General features: G+C 42.4%; 1 protein-coding gene and 1 long non-coding RNA gene across 3 annotated transcripts; both read right to left on the bottom strand.

Annotated features, from left to right (window-relative positions):
- Window positions 1-179: 179 nt before the first annotated feature.
- LOC139790019 (uncharacterized) lies at window positions 180-1,115 on the bottom strand. The gene is made up of 2 exons (XR_011723343.1): window positions 903-1,115; window positions 180-871 (listed from the first exon to the last, which is right to left on the bottom strand). It is a non-coding gene; the product is annotated as an uncharacterized lncRNA (long non-coding RNA).
- Window positions 1,116-1,863: 748 nt separating this feature from the next.
- On the bottom strand, window positions 1,864-11,734 carry NANS (N-acetylneuraminate synthase). Of its 2 annotated transcripts, XM_071730108.1 has the most exons (7): window positions 11,557-11,734; window positions 10,025-10,240; window positions 6,878-6,977; window positions 6,464-6,618; window positions 5,201-5,467; window positions 3,698-3,937; window positions 1,864-3,413 (listed from the first exon to the last, which is right to left on the bottom strand). In XM_071730108.1, exons 1-6 carry the CDS (start codon window positions 11,686-11,688, stop codon window positions 3,728-3,730), a joined length of 1,080 nt encoding a protein of 359 aa, XP_071586209.1. In that variant the 5' UTR covers window positions 11,689-11,734; the 3' UTR covers window positions 1,864-3,413; window positions 3,698-3,727. The 2 variants fall into 2 exon arrangements, with proteins under 2 accessions (XP_071586209.1, XP_071586208.1); XM_071730107.1 differs by having other exon boundaries at window positions 1,864-3,937.
- Window positions 11,735-14,971: the final 3,237 nt, after the last annotated feature.

Genomic DNA, 14,971 nt, shown 5'->3' with positions numbered 1-14,971 from the left:
TAATTGTTATCAACACTTTTTTCCTTTTCATTTAAAAACGAATTTACTCACTCTGAAAAACATCTTCATGATACTAAACATATTTGTCATTTGACATTTAAAACATCTAAGCTTCAAAGCTAATCTATACTAAGATTAAAATCAGGCAGTCAAAAAAACTATCAACAAACTGAGTGAAATATGGTTCAGCAGTTTATTGAGTATTCCAAGTGTGCTGCTGTTCAGTTCTTATTTATGTGTTGTTATACTTTGTCTTCTTCACTTAAAAGAATGTAGTTGTTATTTGGATACAAGTTTGCATATTACTGCCAGTACCCTAAACATTTCTGTAATTCGTAACACTATGTTGTTTTGTGTACCCAATTCTGGCATTGTTCTTATAAGGCTTGACTATAAGAGTGAAGGCAATCGTGTGAGAATGCCAGATCCTGTTTCAAAGGGAGTACCTTGGTTTCTTTTGTAACATGAAATCAGAAAACATATACTAGCACAGTGAATTACTGCAATGAAGTGTATTAAGAAAACTTTTGTGAGCCATACACTAATTCAGTATCGCAGCTGTAGGACAGTACCTTCAGAGAACAAAAAAAAAATCTTAAAAATCCTATATCTTTTTGACCTATCTTGTGTGACTGAGTCATTTCAAACTTGTTTAATACCACTGTAGAGTTTTTTTTTCCCCAGCTTTGTGATTTTCAGTCCTGTGATAGCTGCTTCATGGAAAAAATATTCTAATCGGATGCTTGGTAAGACATTGGTTTCTAGAGTGTAGTTTCAGGCTTATTTTCCTTTTTTAAGTGCCAAGTTAGGTGAACTGCTGTAAATCCTCTGGGAACTGGGGAATTCTTCCTTTGCAAGGTATATAATGCAGCTACTCAGAACTGTGGTCCCTCTATAGAAACAGACTCCTAGTGCACCTTCAAATAGGATTTTAGTGGAATTTGATCTCTCAGCCCAAGAGTCCACTCCAGTGCTCTCTAAAACCCTTACGCTGTAATCCCACCAGAAGATCCAGCTACTCTGCATAAAACATAACCACTGCATTTGTTCCCTACCTAGCTGTATTCATCTCACCTCTGAGCCACATGAAAACTGACTTGCATAACCTTTAAAGCACATCACATTAACTCTCTCACCTCATCTGCCTGGAAAAGCAGCAATTTTATATGATAATAGGTGTAGCTTGGCTCAAGGTTCAACTTCATATATTGCATACTATTAGTTGACAAGGTCAGATTTGGATTATAAATGCATTATATTAATTAGTTCATACTTCAGTATCATCTGAGAAAAATCAAGGACTGGCACAGAATGTTAGAGCTAAGTCTCTTCAAGTAAAGCTGAATTAAGAGCTCCTGTAGCCACAATTTGTAGCCATTAACTGATCTTACCAGAAAAAAGTTCTGAACTTGGCTTCTGGGTGTCCCTATTCTTCCCCCTGGAAGCATGATAAACAGTTGTGTACTGCCTCCAGTAGAAGAGGAAATGTTTCGAGGACCCACAGGTGCAAGAAAACCACTAAGTCAGTGGGATACTTGTGCTTTATTTACTTTTCTGTCCTCTTTGCAAAGGCTCTTTTAACAGCTGCTGGATAAAGGTATGCTCACAAAACTAGAAGAGAGAGCCTATGAATTTCTGTAAAGGGATAACTTATTTTTTCCCCCACTACATTAACTTAAGTCCTGAAAATTCTGGAGTCTTATATTTACAGCATCCTCTACGAGCAGCCCTGCTGGTAAAGAACCACTGCTAAGTCAAGTATGACAGCTAATCTTGTGGGGTTCAAATACTAAAGGCCCCAACATCATCACTGATGCTATTGAAGGCAAGGTCTGACCACATGCTGAAATGCAAAAACAACAGTTTGTTTTATAAGCTAAATTTATTTTTCAAATCTGAAATAATAATTAAAAAAAATAACAATGTAAGGCAAGCATATTGCATCAGTCAGAGCTCACATATGGTCAAGCACAATTCAAAGAATCTCTCCTTCCCAGTTTAAAGATACAAATCAGTTTCCTCAGAATTGCAGAAGGGTAAGTATTTTAAAAGTAAACAAATCACAGGTACAGAAACACCATCACCAAATTCAAGATACTTCATCAACTCATGTCCAAGAGGTAGAGGGTTCCAAATAACCATCACTAGAAATTTATTCCACCACAGAAAAATGCAGATGAATTGTACCAAAGCAGGTCTGTGCTACCCAAACTAACTGAGGGATGCCTGGCATGCAGGTGCTGCCATACAGCTTCCCCCTGGGCAAAGGGAGAAGGCTGACAGGAGTGGGACTGCATTTCTTGAAAAGCGAGCAGCTGTGGTGCTAGAGCAGAGCACACCAGAGGAGCACTGACCACCACACTGAAGCATAGTGATGTGATCTAGTTAGAGCTGCCAGATTAGCAGCTTCAGCTGTCTCAAACACCATTGTCAGAGGGAAAAGCCCAACCCAGTGTATTTGCATTCTAGTACAGGAAGGAGGCTGCTGAATCTTCACCACCATCTTGCTTCCTACCTTAGAAGTTGCCCCCAGCTACCAACAGAGGTATCCAAATGCACTGCAGAACTTATTTAAGATTCCAGGCTCCAGTCAACTCACAACAGAGGTTTTTTTGTTTGGCTGGTTTTTGGTTTTTTGTTTGTTTGGCTGGTTGGTTGGTTGTTTTTTAATGGATAGGTTATTTCCACAGTCCCTCTCATTTTTTCTTCCCCCTATTAATCTGTCTGGCTTGCCCTCTTGCCTTCCTGGTCATAAAATTTTTCTTGACCCTTTCTGCATACCCTGTTTGCTCCTTTTCTTGAGCAACTAGCTATCTCAAGGAGCTTATTCTCCCCAGCGTGCAGACTCCTGCAGCTCACTGCTTTATCTTAAGACTTTTTTGTTTTTATCTTAAGGCTTTCATCTTGAGTAAAATCTACCAGGTTGCATGTGTGGCTTTCTGTTCAGTGTATGTAAACTTACATATATTGAACTCCAATTAGCATCCTGGGCAAAGGTGATAAGGGGACTATGACATCTCCCTTACGGATGAAAGGCTGAGGGACTTGGATTTTTTTTGTCTGGAGAAGACTGAGGGGGGGATCTTATCAACACTTACAAATACTTCAAGGATGGGTATCAGGAGTATGGGGACAGGTTTTCTTCAGTGGTGCCCAGTGATAGGACAAGGGATAATGGGCACAAATTTTAACATGGAAAGTTCCATCTAAACATGAGGACCTTCTTTACTTTGAGGGTAGCAGAGCACTGGAACAGGCTGCCCAGAGAAGTGGTGCAGTCTCTGTCTCTGGAGATATCCTAAACCCAGCTGAGCAGCATCCTGTCCCATCTCCTCTGGGTGACCCTCCCCTGGCAGGGGCATTGGACTAGATGATCTGCAGAGGCTGCTTCCAGTTCCTAACATTCTGTGAATCTGTGAAGAAAATGGAAGTTGGAAAGCAGCAGACCATGGTCTCAGATTTGGCAAAAAGCCAAATTAATATATGTTAAGTGGAATGGAAAAAGGAGGAGCATGGTATCTTCTAGACGCAATGCTGCATGGTTTCTAATAAAACTACTCTTTGTAACATATATCCATTTGCTGCAGAAACTTCCTGCTAATAAGAACCTGAAAACTCTAACCTGCTTGTATACTCTTAATTACACCACTTCTTCTAATCTACCATGCTGCTATACTTAAACATTGTGCAGTAATACCTCATGAAAGAGGGACCGGAGCACTTTGGTTTAGCACTTGACTTTTTTAACATGATTTTCCACTGCTTGCTCAGTGATGGTTTCGTCTTCTTCGATTTTTTTTTTAACTTTCTGGCCCACCAGATCGAAGATGGCTTCTGGGGGAAATCCCTTAGGCTCTCCCACTTTAACTGTCAGCATGTCAAGTGTCAGTACTGCACCCTCAGGAATCATCACTTTTGCCACAACAGACTTTCCCAGCTACAGAGGAGAAAGTTAAACAAAAAAACAAAAGAACAAAACAAAACAAAAACACAAAACAAAAACACAAAACAAAACAAAAAAAAAAGGAAAAAACAAAAAAGAAGAAAAAAAAGAAAAAAAAAAAAAGAAAAAGTTTAAGTTAAACACATTCCTGGGCTTAGTACATATAAAAAGGCTAAAAAATATTCTTCATTTATTTGGAAAAAGGTTGTGTGAAATTACCCTCACCATTACTTCTTATTCCAAATGAAGGTTGAATGAAACCTTCAGTGTCACCAGACTGGTGTGAACATCCCAATCCTTTCTGAAATCAGAACTTTTCAGAATCAGAATGGAAGGAATCTGATTAGACTGACCAGTATCCTAGCTTACAGTAAAAGCAGCTTGGATACAGTGTTAGAGATCTACTACTTCTATTACTACCACTGAGTACTTTCTACTCAGCACTGATGAAACTTCACCTTGAAACCTGTGTTCTGTTTTGGGCCCCTCACTACAAGGACATTGAGGTACTGGAGCATGTCCAGAGGAGAATAATGAAACACATGAAGGGTCTAGAAAATACGTCCTGTGAAAACCAGCTGAAGGAACTGGGGTTAATTAGGTTGATGGAAAGGAGGTTGGGGAGAATCCTTACTGCTTGCTACAAACTACCTGGAAGGAGACTGTAGCGAGGTGGGGCTCAGTCTCTCTTCCCAAGTAGCAAGCAATAAGACAACAGGAAACAGCCTCAAACTGTACCAGGAGAGTGTAGACTGGGGATTAGGAAAAACCTTTTCACTGAAAGCATTATGGAACACTGAAGCAGGCTGACCAGGGAGGTAGTTGAGTTTGCTTGCCTGGAGGTATTTAAAAGATATGTGGATGTGGTGCTTAGGACATTGTTTAATGGCAGACTTGACAGGTTAGCAGTCGGACTCAATTATCTTGAGGGTCTTCTTCAACCTAAATGTTCCAGTTATGCCACTCAACTTAGTTAATCACTGGATGGCAGCCACAAAACTCCATTATACTGAAAAGTGTGGCAACTACGTGGTTACTGACTGCCAGAAGTGGCATTTATAGAAAATGACATGTCTACTTCAATGTTAAGTGTGCTTAGCATACACACTGTGCATGCTTCTACTTTGCAGAAGAAATTTTTGAGTGCAGAGGCTGAAGCACTGCTGCAACAAACAATTAGCAAGGTACTTTTCTGAATATAGTTAGCTGTAGGTCTAAAAGAGTTCCAGCTACACATGACTGAAAAGTAAAAGTTACCTTTTCATTGCAAGCCATTTCACAGGGCAAGAGTTGTTTCACTGGAGAACCCATTGCTTTTTCCACTGTACGGATGGCTTTCACTAGCTCTGCCAGTTCATTTGGCTCCAGGGATGCTTGGTGGTCACTTCCTTTCCATGTTTTGTCGAGAGTCACGTGGCGTTCCACTACCTTAGCACCCATAGCAACAGCTGCCACTGAAATGGCTATGCCAGTTTCATGCCCCGAATAGCCGATGGGGATATCAGGAAAAGCTGTCTGGTATGCCTTGAATCATAACAGAGCTGATCTGAATTACCAGGGTAGCACTTTCAAAGACAAAGATAATTTAACAGTGATAACCGCAAAAAAAATCATGGACAATTACTGTGCCACAAAATAAACAGCAAGCTGTGCTGAGAATTATTTTTCTTATACTGAACAAGTCATACTGCATTGCCAACTGTCATGTTTTAAGAATTTCACTAGGGCTATAGATACTGACAATGAGGTTAGGTTCTGTGCTACAATTTGCCTTATGCTTTTCCTTTTAATTCAGCTGTACTTTGTTCAAAGCCTACATCACTGTAAGTTACTGCAATAGAATAGTGCTCTCTTTTCACGCAAGAACACAGTGGACTGGTTACACTTAACCTCTATGCAAAGCAGATTTCCCTAAGCCTATATTTAAAGCCTGAAGCAACCCTTTCAGCCACACACACAGGACAGTCACCCAGTCCTAAAGGCAATCAGATGCAGACATATCCTGTTCTAATAAAAGTCACACACTCTGTGCGTATAAAGGAGGCAAGTGCTTCAACACTGGCCCATTTGGTACAGTTTTCTTGCATCATTATCAGGCATATCCAAGTAATATTTTAAGTGAAGAAAACCATAAAAGGGCCTAATCCATTTTCTTCATTGCTCTGATACTCACGTGAAGAATTTTTACCAAAAGCTTCCAGTCTAACCCCATAATTCCCATAACTGAGAACGATGTTCTCAGTTCCATGCGCCTTAATAGTAACAGTTGACATCATTTTCTAGGGTTAACCTGCTTTAACCTGTTAAGATCTCTTCCTCGCTGTCTGTGAATTCTCCAGTAATATCTTTTATGATATTCCTCAGAAATGACTTCTGCTAAAAAAAAGCAATGGTAATTTTACTCCAACGTGCATGAATCACAGGAACACAATACATCTTCTGAAGCAAATTCCAGCACTTCCCAGACCTGGAAATATGTGTCAACACAAATGCATAAACCTTCTCTGGTTATTCACTGACCGATATAACACGGAGATTGACATCCTCTGGCTGAAGTGGGTATGCACTTGTGCACTGCAGGAAGCAGAAGTTTGGATTGATGGGCTTCACGATCTGATAAACCTGATGCATTGTGTTCATTGACTGCATCCCACTGGAAATCACCATTGGGCGACCTAGGCATTAGAAAACATGCACACGTGTTGTCCTAGGTCTGTAAGCAAGCTATACAAGATTAAATTAAATTCTTGAAGCGAATGAATTCAGTAGCAAAGGAATTTGGGTGGGTAAGCCTTTTTTTCCAAGTCTGAAGATCATTTTCTGCTAAGATTACTTTAGATTTTTTCTAAAATCAATTGGAGGGAAGATCTAGTAACTGAGTGGTAACTGAGGCACGCTGATGTTTACCAAGACAGCTCAAAGGAAAATGCTTACCTTTCTTTGCGGTCTTTTCCAAATATGGAAAATTGTTTGTATCTCCTGATCCTACTTTGAAAAATGGAACATCCAGTTCATGTAGAAATTCCACAGCCATCTACAATGAAAGAAATCACTGCATATTAAAACACCAGATGGATCAAATGTGAAGAACTCCCATGTTGGGAACTGAGCAGCCCTTCAAAATAGAAAAGCCAAAATTTCATTAAATGGGTCATATATATATCCCCACCATATATATTCCTCCTCAAATAACATGTACTATTCCAAAGATACTAGTTTCTCAAGGTGAAGTATCAAGATGCCTTCTTCAATGCTTCTATTGCAAAAAGATTTTCCACAGGTTTTTCACTGCTATCCTTGTCTCAGATGGTCTCTTTGGCCTCCCAGCTGTTTGAGCCAGCTGTAGGTACAACCTGCTTAGTGTAAGTGAGCTACACTGTTCTGTTAACTTCAAAATGAGCTTGTGTGCCACAGCATTTTCTTTTTTTTTTTTGGCACGCCCAGAGGGAGCAGCTGCTTGCAGATGGAGTTTGCCTGTTGCAGATGGTATGTATTGCAGGCACACAGGCAGTCTTCCAGCCACAGACTTCCTGCAAGTTAGAAATACCAGACCATGGAGTCTTTAAAACTACAGGTAGTTTCCCTGAATATATCTGTCACTCTGGAAAAACTGCATGAGGATATTGAATAAACACCTGAAAAAAGTAACTGCTCAAAAAGAGCATCCCAAGTGGATTTGCTTCTAGAATTAACACTAGAAAATAAATATAAAATGTGCCAAAGACTACAAACCAGTTTATTCAAATGTTAACTACATTCTGCCTTCTTGTAAAAATTGTGCTACACTGAAGACAATTCAGGAATTCAGGAGGCTCCATGAAAATCAGGATTGTGCCCAAGTACTGTTAAGAAAATTCCAAACATATTGCACGCAAGAGATACTGAGATGCTCCATTCACACCTTGAGGAAACACTGAAATAGTTTCCTAACTTTGTCCCCCTTCAACCACCCTCAAACACTTTTCATTTCTTCAGCTTATTCCTTGCTGCAATCAAATTTACCTAGTGCCAGAGAGAGAGTACTAATACTCAAAAGTGGATTCTGGGTTCTTCAGTCTCATTTTTCTATGATATATTGAGGCAGACTCAATTTCTTGTACCTAGGATGTATAACATCTCTTTAATTTAGTTTCTTCACTAAGACGTACTGTGCATGATGACAACAAGTATGTGATAAGAAAATGCCACAGATCTAATCTGAGAAGACTACACAAAACGAAATACGATTAATAGATCTCATATCTAAGGTTACTCTTCATTAGTTAAGAGTACTCTTGAAAACTGGAAACTTTTCTGTAACAGATTCAAGGAACAGGAAATAACCTCAAGTAATAGAGAGGACTTTAAAGGGAGTGGTTCAACGGGATCCTGTTTTGCCTCCAGCACAAACTGCAGCAGAGTACATAGAGGAATTACTCATAGCCTTTATATTTACTTCACACATCACTTCATTAATTTCCTTCTATAGTTAAACACACAACCTCTTCAACACAGCTGGAGTTCCAGAGATTATGTTTAATTTACAAAAGTTGATGTATTCTCAGTAACTTAGCACATCAATTTATGCAATGTTTGCCATAAGTTCCAAACCTGTATCTTGCAGATACGCCATCAGAAATCTTAGGAGCTGTGTAATGTAGTTACTGTTCAAAAAAGAAGGCACAAACTTGTATTGGTACTATTAATTACTTTGGATGAGGCCAAAAACAAAAGAGAACAGCATCTTGGGAAAAAGAGGGACCCCAGAGGTGGAAAGTGGTCTCAGCTGCTGCATGTGAAAGGTGTTCTGCATTGCATGACAGCCTTTGGAATCTGGAGGTTTTAACATCAAAGAAAGAGTGCGATTCTTTTACCCCAAAAGCACATGGATATTTAAGATTCCAAATACAAGTCCAAGACTACTTGATTTAATTACTGTTTTCTTAAAGGCCCAAGTGCTGTTCAGCAGATCTCCTAGATAAGCAGATAGCAATAAAAGGAACATCACAACATAGATCTTTTCACAGACCTATTTCTGACTGGCATCAGGCTATTGCAACAAATGCAAAACACCTGTTTGTCACTCAGACATGTGAAGTCCTTTTTAATGCTACTTGGTGCTTATACATACTCATCTGGGGCACAGAAATTCAAAGATTTTGGTCATTATGTTGACAGGAGCAGTGAGAATGGCCAGAGAAGTAGAAAAGACAGCATAAAGAAATGGAAGGAATTGGAACTGCTTAGCTCACAGAATATAAAACAGGAAAGAGATGTGATAATGGTGGTCAAATACAAGAAATGTCAGAAGAAGCAGAATAAAAATAAAATGAGAAAGGAGGTTAGGCTCAGGAATTCCTGCTGACAGTAAGGAGTGAGGTATTGAATAATTCCCATTAAGACATTAAATAAAACCCAGTCTTGTCTCATCCTGGGTAAGGCTACTTGCAGAGAGACAGGGACACTGCTATGCTTGCCTTATGCAAGAGTGGCTAGCTTGCTTCTGGAAGGTCTTTTAAGTTTGGTTCTCCGTATTTCTAGGCCACAAAGAAACTTAAAACAATCTGTGATCTCTAATCTGTACTGAGGTTTATCTGATCTTTCTAGTTGACACATTGCATTTGCTAATATCATAGATAGCATCACTTCGAAAGAGTAAAAGAAACATACATCTCTTAAGGGGAACAGCAGTAGATGAGCATCATAGGATTTACAGAGGGAATTACAGAGGGAAGTTTGAAATGCTTGGTGCTAATACACCAGACAACAGCAGATAGTAGTCAGACTGGAGTCTTGACCTAAATTCTCAAAGCCTTGATTTTTTTTATGGAGTTCAACTGAGACCTTGTCTCTAATATGACTTACCGTGCAAAAATACCTCAGCATCCATGACAGGTCTTCCAAAATGTTAAACTACCTACTCAACCATTAAAGGAGACACAAATGAACTGGAAGAAGTACAGTTACTCTAGTTTCTTCATTTAGAAATTCAGCTTCCACACATATTTAGTGGTATTTTCATGTAAGAACTATCACACCTAGGTGATAACTAACAGACCTAACAGCACGACTCTGCCTCTTATTCCAGTATAGTTTACATACCTCATCCATGCCAGAAGCTGTGAAAAAAATGCCAATCTCTTCTGCATATTTCTTGAGCTCTCTATATTGGTCATGACTAAACTCCAAGTGGCGCTTGTGCTCCCCATAGGTTTTTCCCCAGGAGTGTTTAGAAGTATAGGGTCTTTCCAGTGCTTTCTTGTTGAATTTGTACTCCAGTTCACTCTTCTGGAACTTAGCACAGTCTGCTCCACAGTCCTGCAAAACAAGCTGTTGCACTGAGTGGAAATTCAAGTGTAACTGCACCTCTCCTACGTTCAAATACAAGGACTGCACACATAGTGTACCCATTTGCAGTGGATTTTTCACATTATTGTAATAGCAATCACAGGAATGGTACAACAGAGTGACAGAGGACCTGCACACACACACCCCCTTTTATTTTAGAATAAATAGAGACTGCTAGTTGGTAGAGCCACAGTATAGAAAGAAACCACACTAAAACTAAAAAACTGAACTGGCCCTTGCTACCTGTGCCACTTTTTCATTTGAAGAGTTAACTCCTGTGGCATTTTCCCAGCTCATGTCACATGATAATTTTTGACAAAAACAAGTGACAGAATTCTGTAGAACAAGGAGTATGAATTTGAAATTTGTCTGGAGAGCCAAAAACAGTGAACTTACATTCTCACTACACTATTTTGCACTTACCCCCTGACTTCTCCCCCACTTATGACAGTGGGGGAGACTCTGTTTTCTAGAGTAGATATAACATATATATAACACCAAATGTTAAAAAAACTCGGCTGTCTTAGTGGATGACATATATATTACCTAAAAAAACCATAGCTAAAGCAAGTCAAACCGGAGGTTCACCAGAGGCAGCTCAGCAGTTGATTCCTCTCATACTCAGCCTGTGACACAGCCGCAGGGCTGCTGTAAGCCCTCCGAGACTATACACTCCGCCGTGTCTGTGTGTGGCTGTGTGTGGCTGTGTGTATGTGTGTGTATGTGTGTGTGTGTGTGTGTGTGTGTGTGTGTGTCTGTGTCTGTGTCTGTGTCTGTGTCTGTGTCTGTGTCTGTGTCTGTGTCTGTGTCTGTGTCCCCCCCCTGTGTACCTGTGCGTGCCCTGACGGAGGCAGAGGCGCCCAGGATCGCGGGCTGCGAGGCACAGAACGAAGGCTACGCAGTCAGCGCTCGCTCTCTGGGCCCTCACCACGGCTGTCTCCTGCAGCTGCTTTACTTTAGGCATTACCCCTACCCACCACTCCATCCCCACGCCGCGGTGCCGCCGCCCGGGGTGATGCTCCCCGACCGGCGCGTCCCCCGCGGGCACGGCGAGAGCCTTCACGCCCTGGCACGGCTCTCCCGGCACCCGTCGCCTCCCCGGGGCTGTCGCGCATCCGCACCTCGCTGCCTGTTGCACTCGAGCGACGGGGCCTGCCCTCCCGCCGGAGAGGGAAGCGCAGAGGGAGGGGAGAGAAGAGGACAGGAGCGGAGCCGAGCCTGCCAGCCGCGGCGCCCTGCCGGCCCTGCCACCCCGCCCACCGGAGTCAGAGCGTCCCGGCGCGCACCTTGGCCATGCGGATCATGCGCTTGGCGATGGCCAGGTCGCCCTGGTGGTTCTGCCCGATCTCGGCGATGATGAAACACGGCTGCTCGCCGCCGATGCGGCGCCCGGGGCACAACTCGAACTCCCGCGACATGATGGCGGCCACCACCCCGCCCGACCGACTGCGCCAGCGCTCCCCAACCTCGGCGGCGCCACCGCCTCGGCCAGCGGCGGGACAGCCAATCCGCGCTGCGGTGGGCGGGGCCGGCAGCCGCCTCCTGCCGCCATTGGACACCTCCCGGAGGTGGGCGGGCCCGGGCACCGCCTCCTTCTGCCGTTGGACACCACTCTGGAGGGGAGCGGGGCTGCTGCCCGCGGGGCCGCCAGGTGGCGCCTGAGGGAGCCTGCCCGAGACCTGAGGCCTGACTTACCTGGAGGCCGCGGGGCAGCGCTGCCTCCCGACAGGGGCAATTCCGGCTACCCAAGAATGGTAGCGGGTCCCGGGAGGGTCCCGGCCGGTGACAGGCAGCCAGCAGGGGCTCTTACACCCCCCCCCCGCGCTGTCTGCGGGAGGGAGCGGGGAACGCATCAACGGGGCAGGGCCTGCTGCAGATCCCGCAGCGCTTGCACGGCCGTGTCTTGCCGCGCCGGAGGAGCGGTTTCTATAGTGGCAGAACACAGGTTCCCCAAGCTGAAACCAGCTCTGGGGGCTGGACCCAAGAGACCCTTAAAAATCGTTGCCACAGAGAGCTTTTTGTAACAAACTGATTTCTGGATTTCTGATGTGCCAAAAATAAATAGGTAGTGTGGTGCTTATATTAAAGTGGTCCAGATTTGCATAGGTTACTGTGCTGGCTATAGCTGGATGGAAGTGTCCCTCACAGAGGCTGCTTCATGTATTTACCCACAGGTTAATACCAAGTTCTAAATCTAACCTGTGTGCTGTTTCCTTTCCTTTCCACGAAGTGTACTTTGTGGAAACTGGAACTTCTGTTCAAGGCTTTACAAGTTTCCAAGGAGATGCACAGAAAAAGTATTTATAATTTTCAGACCAACTTATTTGATTCGGTCAGAATGTTATAGTTGACTGCATTCTGATTTTGCTTTAAAATATGTAGATAAGCAAAGCAAGACTATTTGTAAGACAAAAATAATTTAAAATCTAGATTTTCTAACAACAATTCTAACAACAATTAAATGGAGTATGTGGGTAAAAAATTCTTAACTCGCTTTCTCTTGAGGCAAAATTGACTCAAAATTGGATGAATTGCCGCAGTTTCAACAAAACCGATAGTATACCAGAAAAAGATTGTAACAATGTTAAGTAATGCTGCACACATAATCCCTTCCTTGCACTCAAACATTTGCTTTCCTCATGAATTGCCTGGGGTAGTTAGCTGTGACATTTTGCCCAAGGTTGCAGGTAAATTCTTCCAGAGCTTTAGGAATTAACAAAAATTCCTATGTTGCAATATAAAGTTAGTTTTTAAGCTTGAGCAAGTTTCTCTGTGAATGAAAACAGGTTCTGCAGCAGTTACACTGTCAGAGTACCTTAACAAGCAGCTTGTTCACGTTTGTTTCCCGTAGTGGTTTACCGATCATAACCATTGGATAACTACTTTTTAACTCCAATAAAAATAAAAGAATGATCTGCTTAAAGATAATGTCATCAGTCAGGAACTGAAGCAAACCAGGCTGTGCTACGTGGACAGCATCCACACACACACGAGTGCGATTTCAAAAAAGGTGATAAATTTCTCATTTCTCCCTTCCTCCAATTTTCTCTTGGCTTAACCTCGTAAGATTAAGAACATTGAATTTCTTGTTTCTTGTTGCATTAATCACAGGGTTTCCGCCCTTTTACATAAATCTTCGGTGAAGAATGGTGAATTAGAAATACTTTACTTGAGAGGTATACACATGCTTAGTTTCACCAAAGTCCCATCATTCCTCCAGGGTATAGATGGTGTCGTGGCTTTAGTCAGCAACTAAATGACACACGCTCTCTGTTATTCCACCACCACCCTCCCAGGGGAAGATGAAGAAGGGAATAAGGGAGAGAGACTTTAATGTTAGAAGAAATACTATAGGGTAGGTTTAATGAAGTAGTGATAGTGAATTACAAAGGCATATAAAATATGTAAATATGGAACTTGCCCTCTTCAGCTGGTAATTACTTCCCTACCAGAAAAGTCCCACGTCACACTGGGCAGCAGATGGGGATGCCTAAGTCCAGTGACCAGGGTCTTGGTGACAATTTGCAACAGTCCTAGAGCAACAAAGCAGGTCCTGCTTGGGAAGGTCGGAGGCAACCTGGCTTGGTGTATGATGTTCTGCTGCAGTGAGGAAATGAGGAGAAGCAGCAGGAGCAGCAGCAGGATTGTTGTGGTGTTCCTTTCTTTAAAAAGTAAAAAGACAATATATAAAAAAATATATATTAGACAAATACATGGACAGTAGTGAGCTCCATGATCTGTTAATATACTAACTGGTGTTGGTGCATATTTCTGTTAATTGTAGTAATGGTGGACACTGGGTGTGTTATGGGGGTGATGTCGCCAGGTGCAGTTGTCACATCAGCATGTTCAGGGTTGTTATACTGGTGTGAAGAAGTAGCTCATTTGTTATGGAAATAGCTGTCCTGTTCAAGCCTCTGGGCGTGAGAAAACTAATCTTGCTGCCCTTGACAGATAAAGCAGAATGATTGCTTCAGAAAACAGTATATATTGCTGTCAAGGTTTAAGGCTGTGCTTGTGATTAAACAAATGATAGATGCTCCCTATTAACCCCTCTCCCTTCCCAAAAAAGGAAGGAAAGGAATAAGGGAGAGACACAGGTTTGAAAGTTAACGCAACAGTTTTAATGGAAGAGTATTGATGGAAAGGAAAATAATGAAATATTTACAAATACATACAAGCCCACTATCATGCTCACCCCCAAAACCACTCACATCACCACTGAGGCTGTAGGACAGGCCCTGGTAAAATCCCAGACTGGTTTCATGGAGTCAGCTGCAGAGAGGAGCTGGATACACATGGACTGAGGGATTGACAGGTCAGGACTGGATGCAGACAAACAGATGGGTCCTCCCAGGAAACTGGACATAGACAAAGAAAGCTCAGCCCCTGTGATCCCTCAGCTTTACACAGAGTATGAAGTGTATGGGATAGAATACTTCATCTGGTCAATTTTGGGTCTCCTGCCTGCTCTGCTTCTCCCCACAGAAGGGTTGCAGGTGTGACTTTTTCCCGCTCTTTCATTTCTCCAGCATAAGATGTTTTTCACAACTGAGCAAAACTGAGTTTTTCACAACTATGCCTTGGTTCTGCATAATGATCTCCATCAGTAAGAACAAACATTCAGTGTTGTCAGTCCTAGAAGCAGACGCTGGCTGAAAAACATGCTGGTAATTTGAGCAAGTGCAGTTATTTATAAGA

This window comes from Heliangelus exortis, chromosome Z (genome assembly GCF_036169615.1).
Source record: "Heliangelus exortis chromosome Z, bHelExo1.hap1, whole genome shotgun sequence".
Classification (NCBI taxonomy): Eukaryota; Metazoa; Chordata; class Aves; order Apodiformes; family Trochilidae; genus Heliangelus; species Heliangelus exortis.
This window is presented reverse-complemented; position numbering and strand designations above follow the sequence as displayed.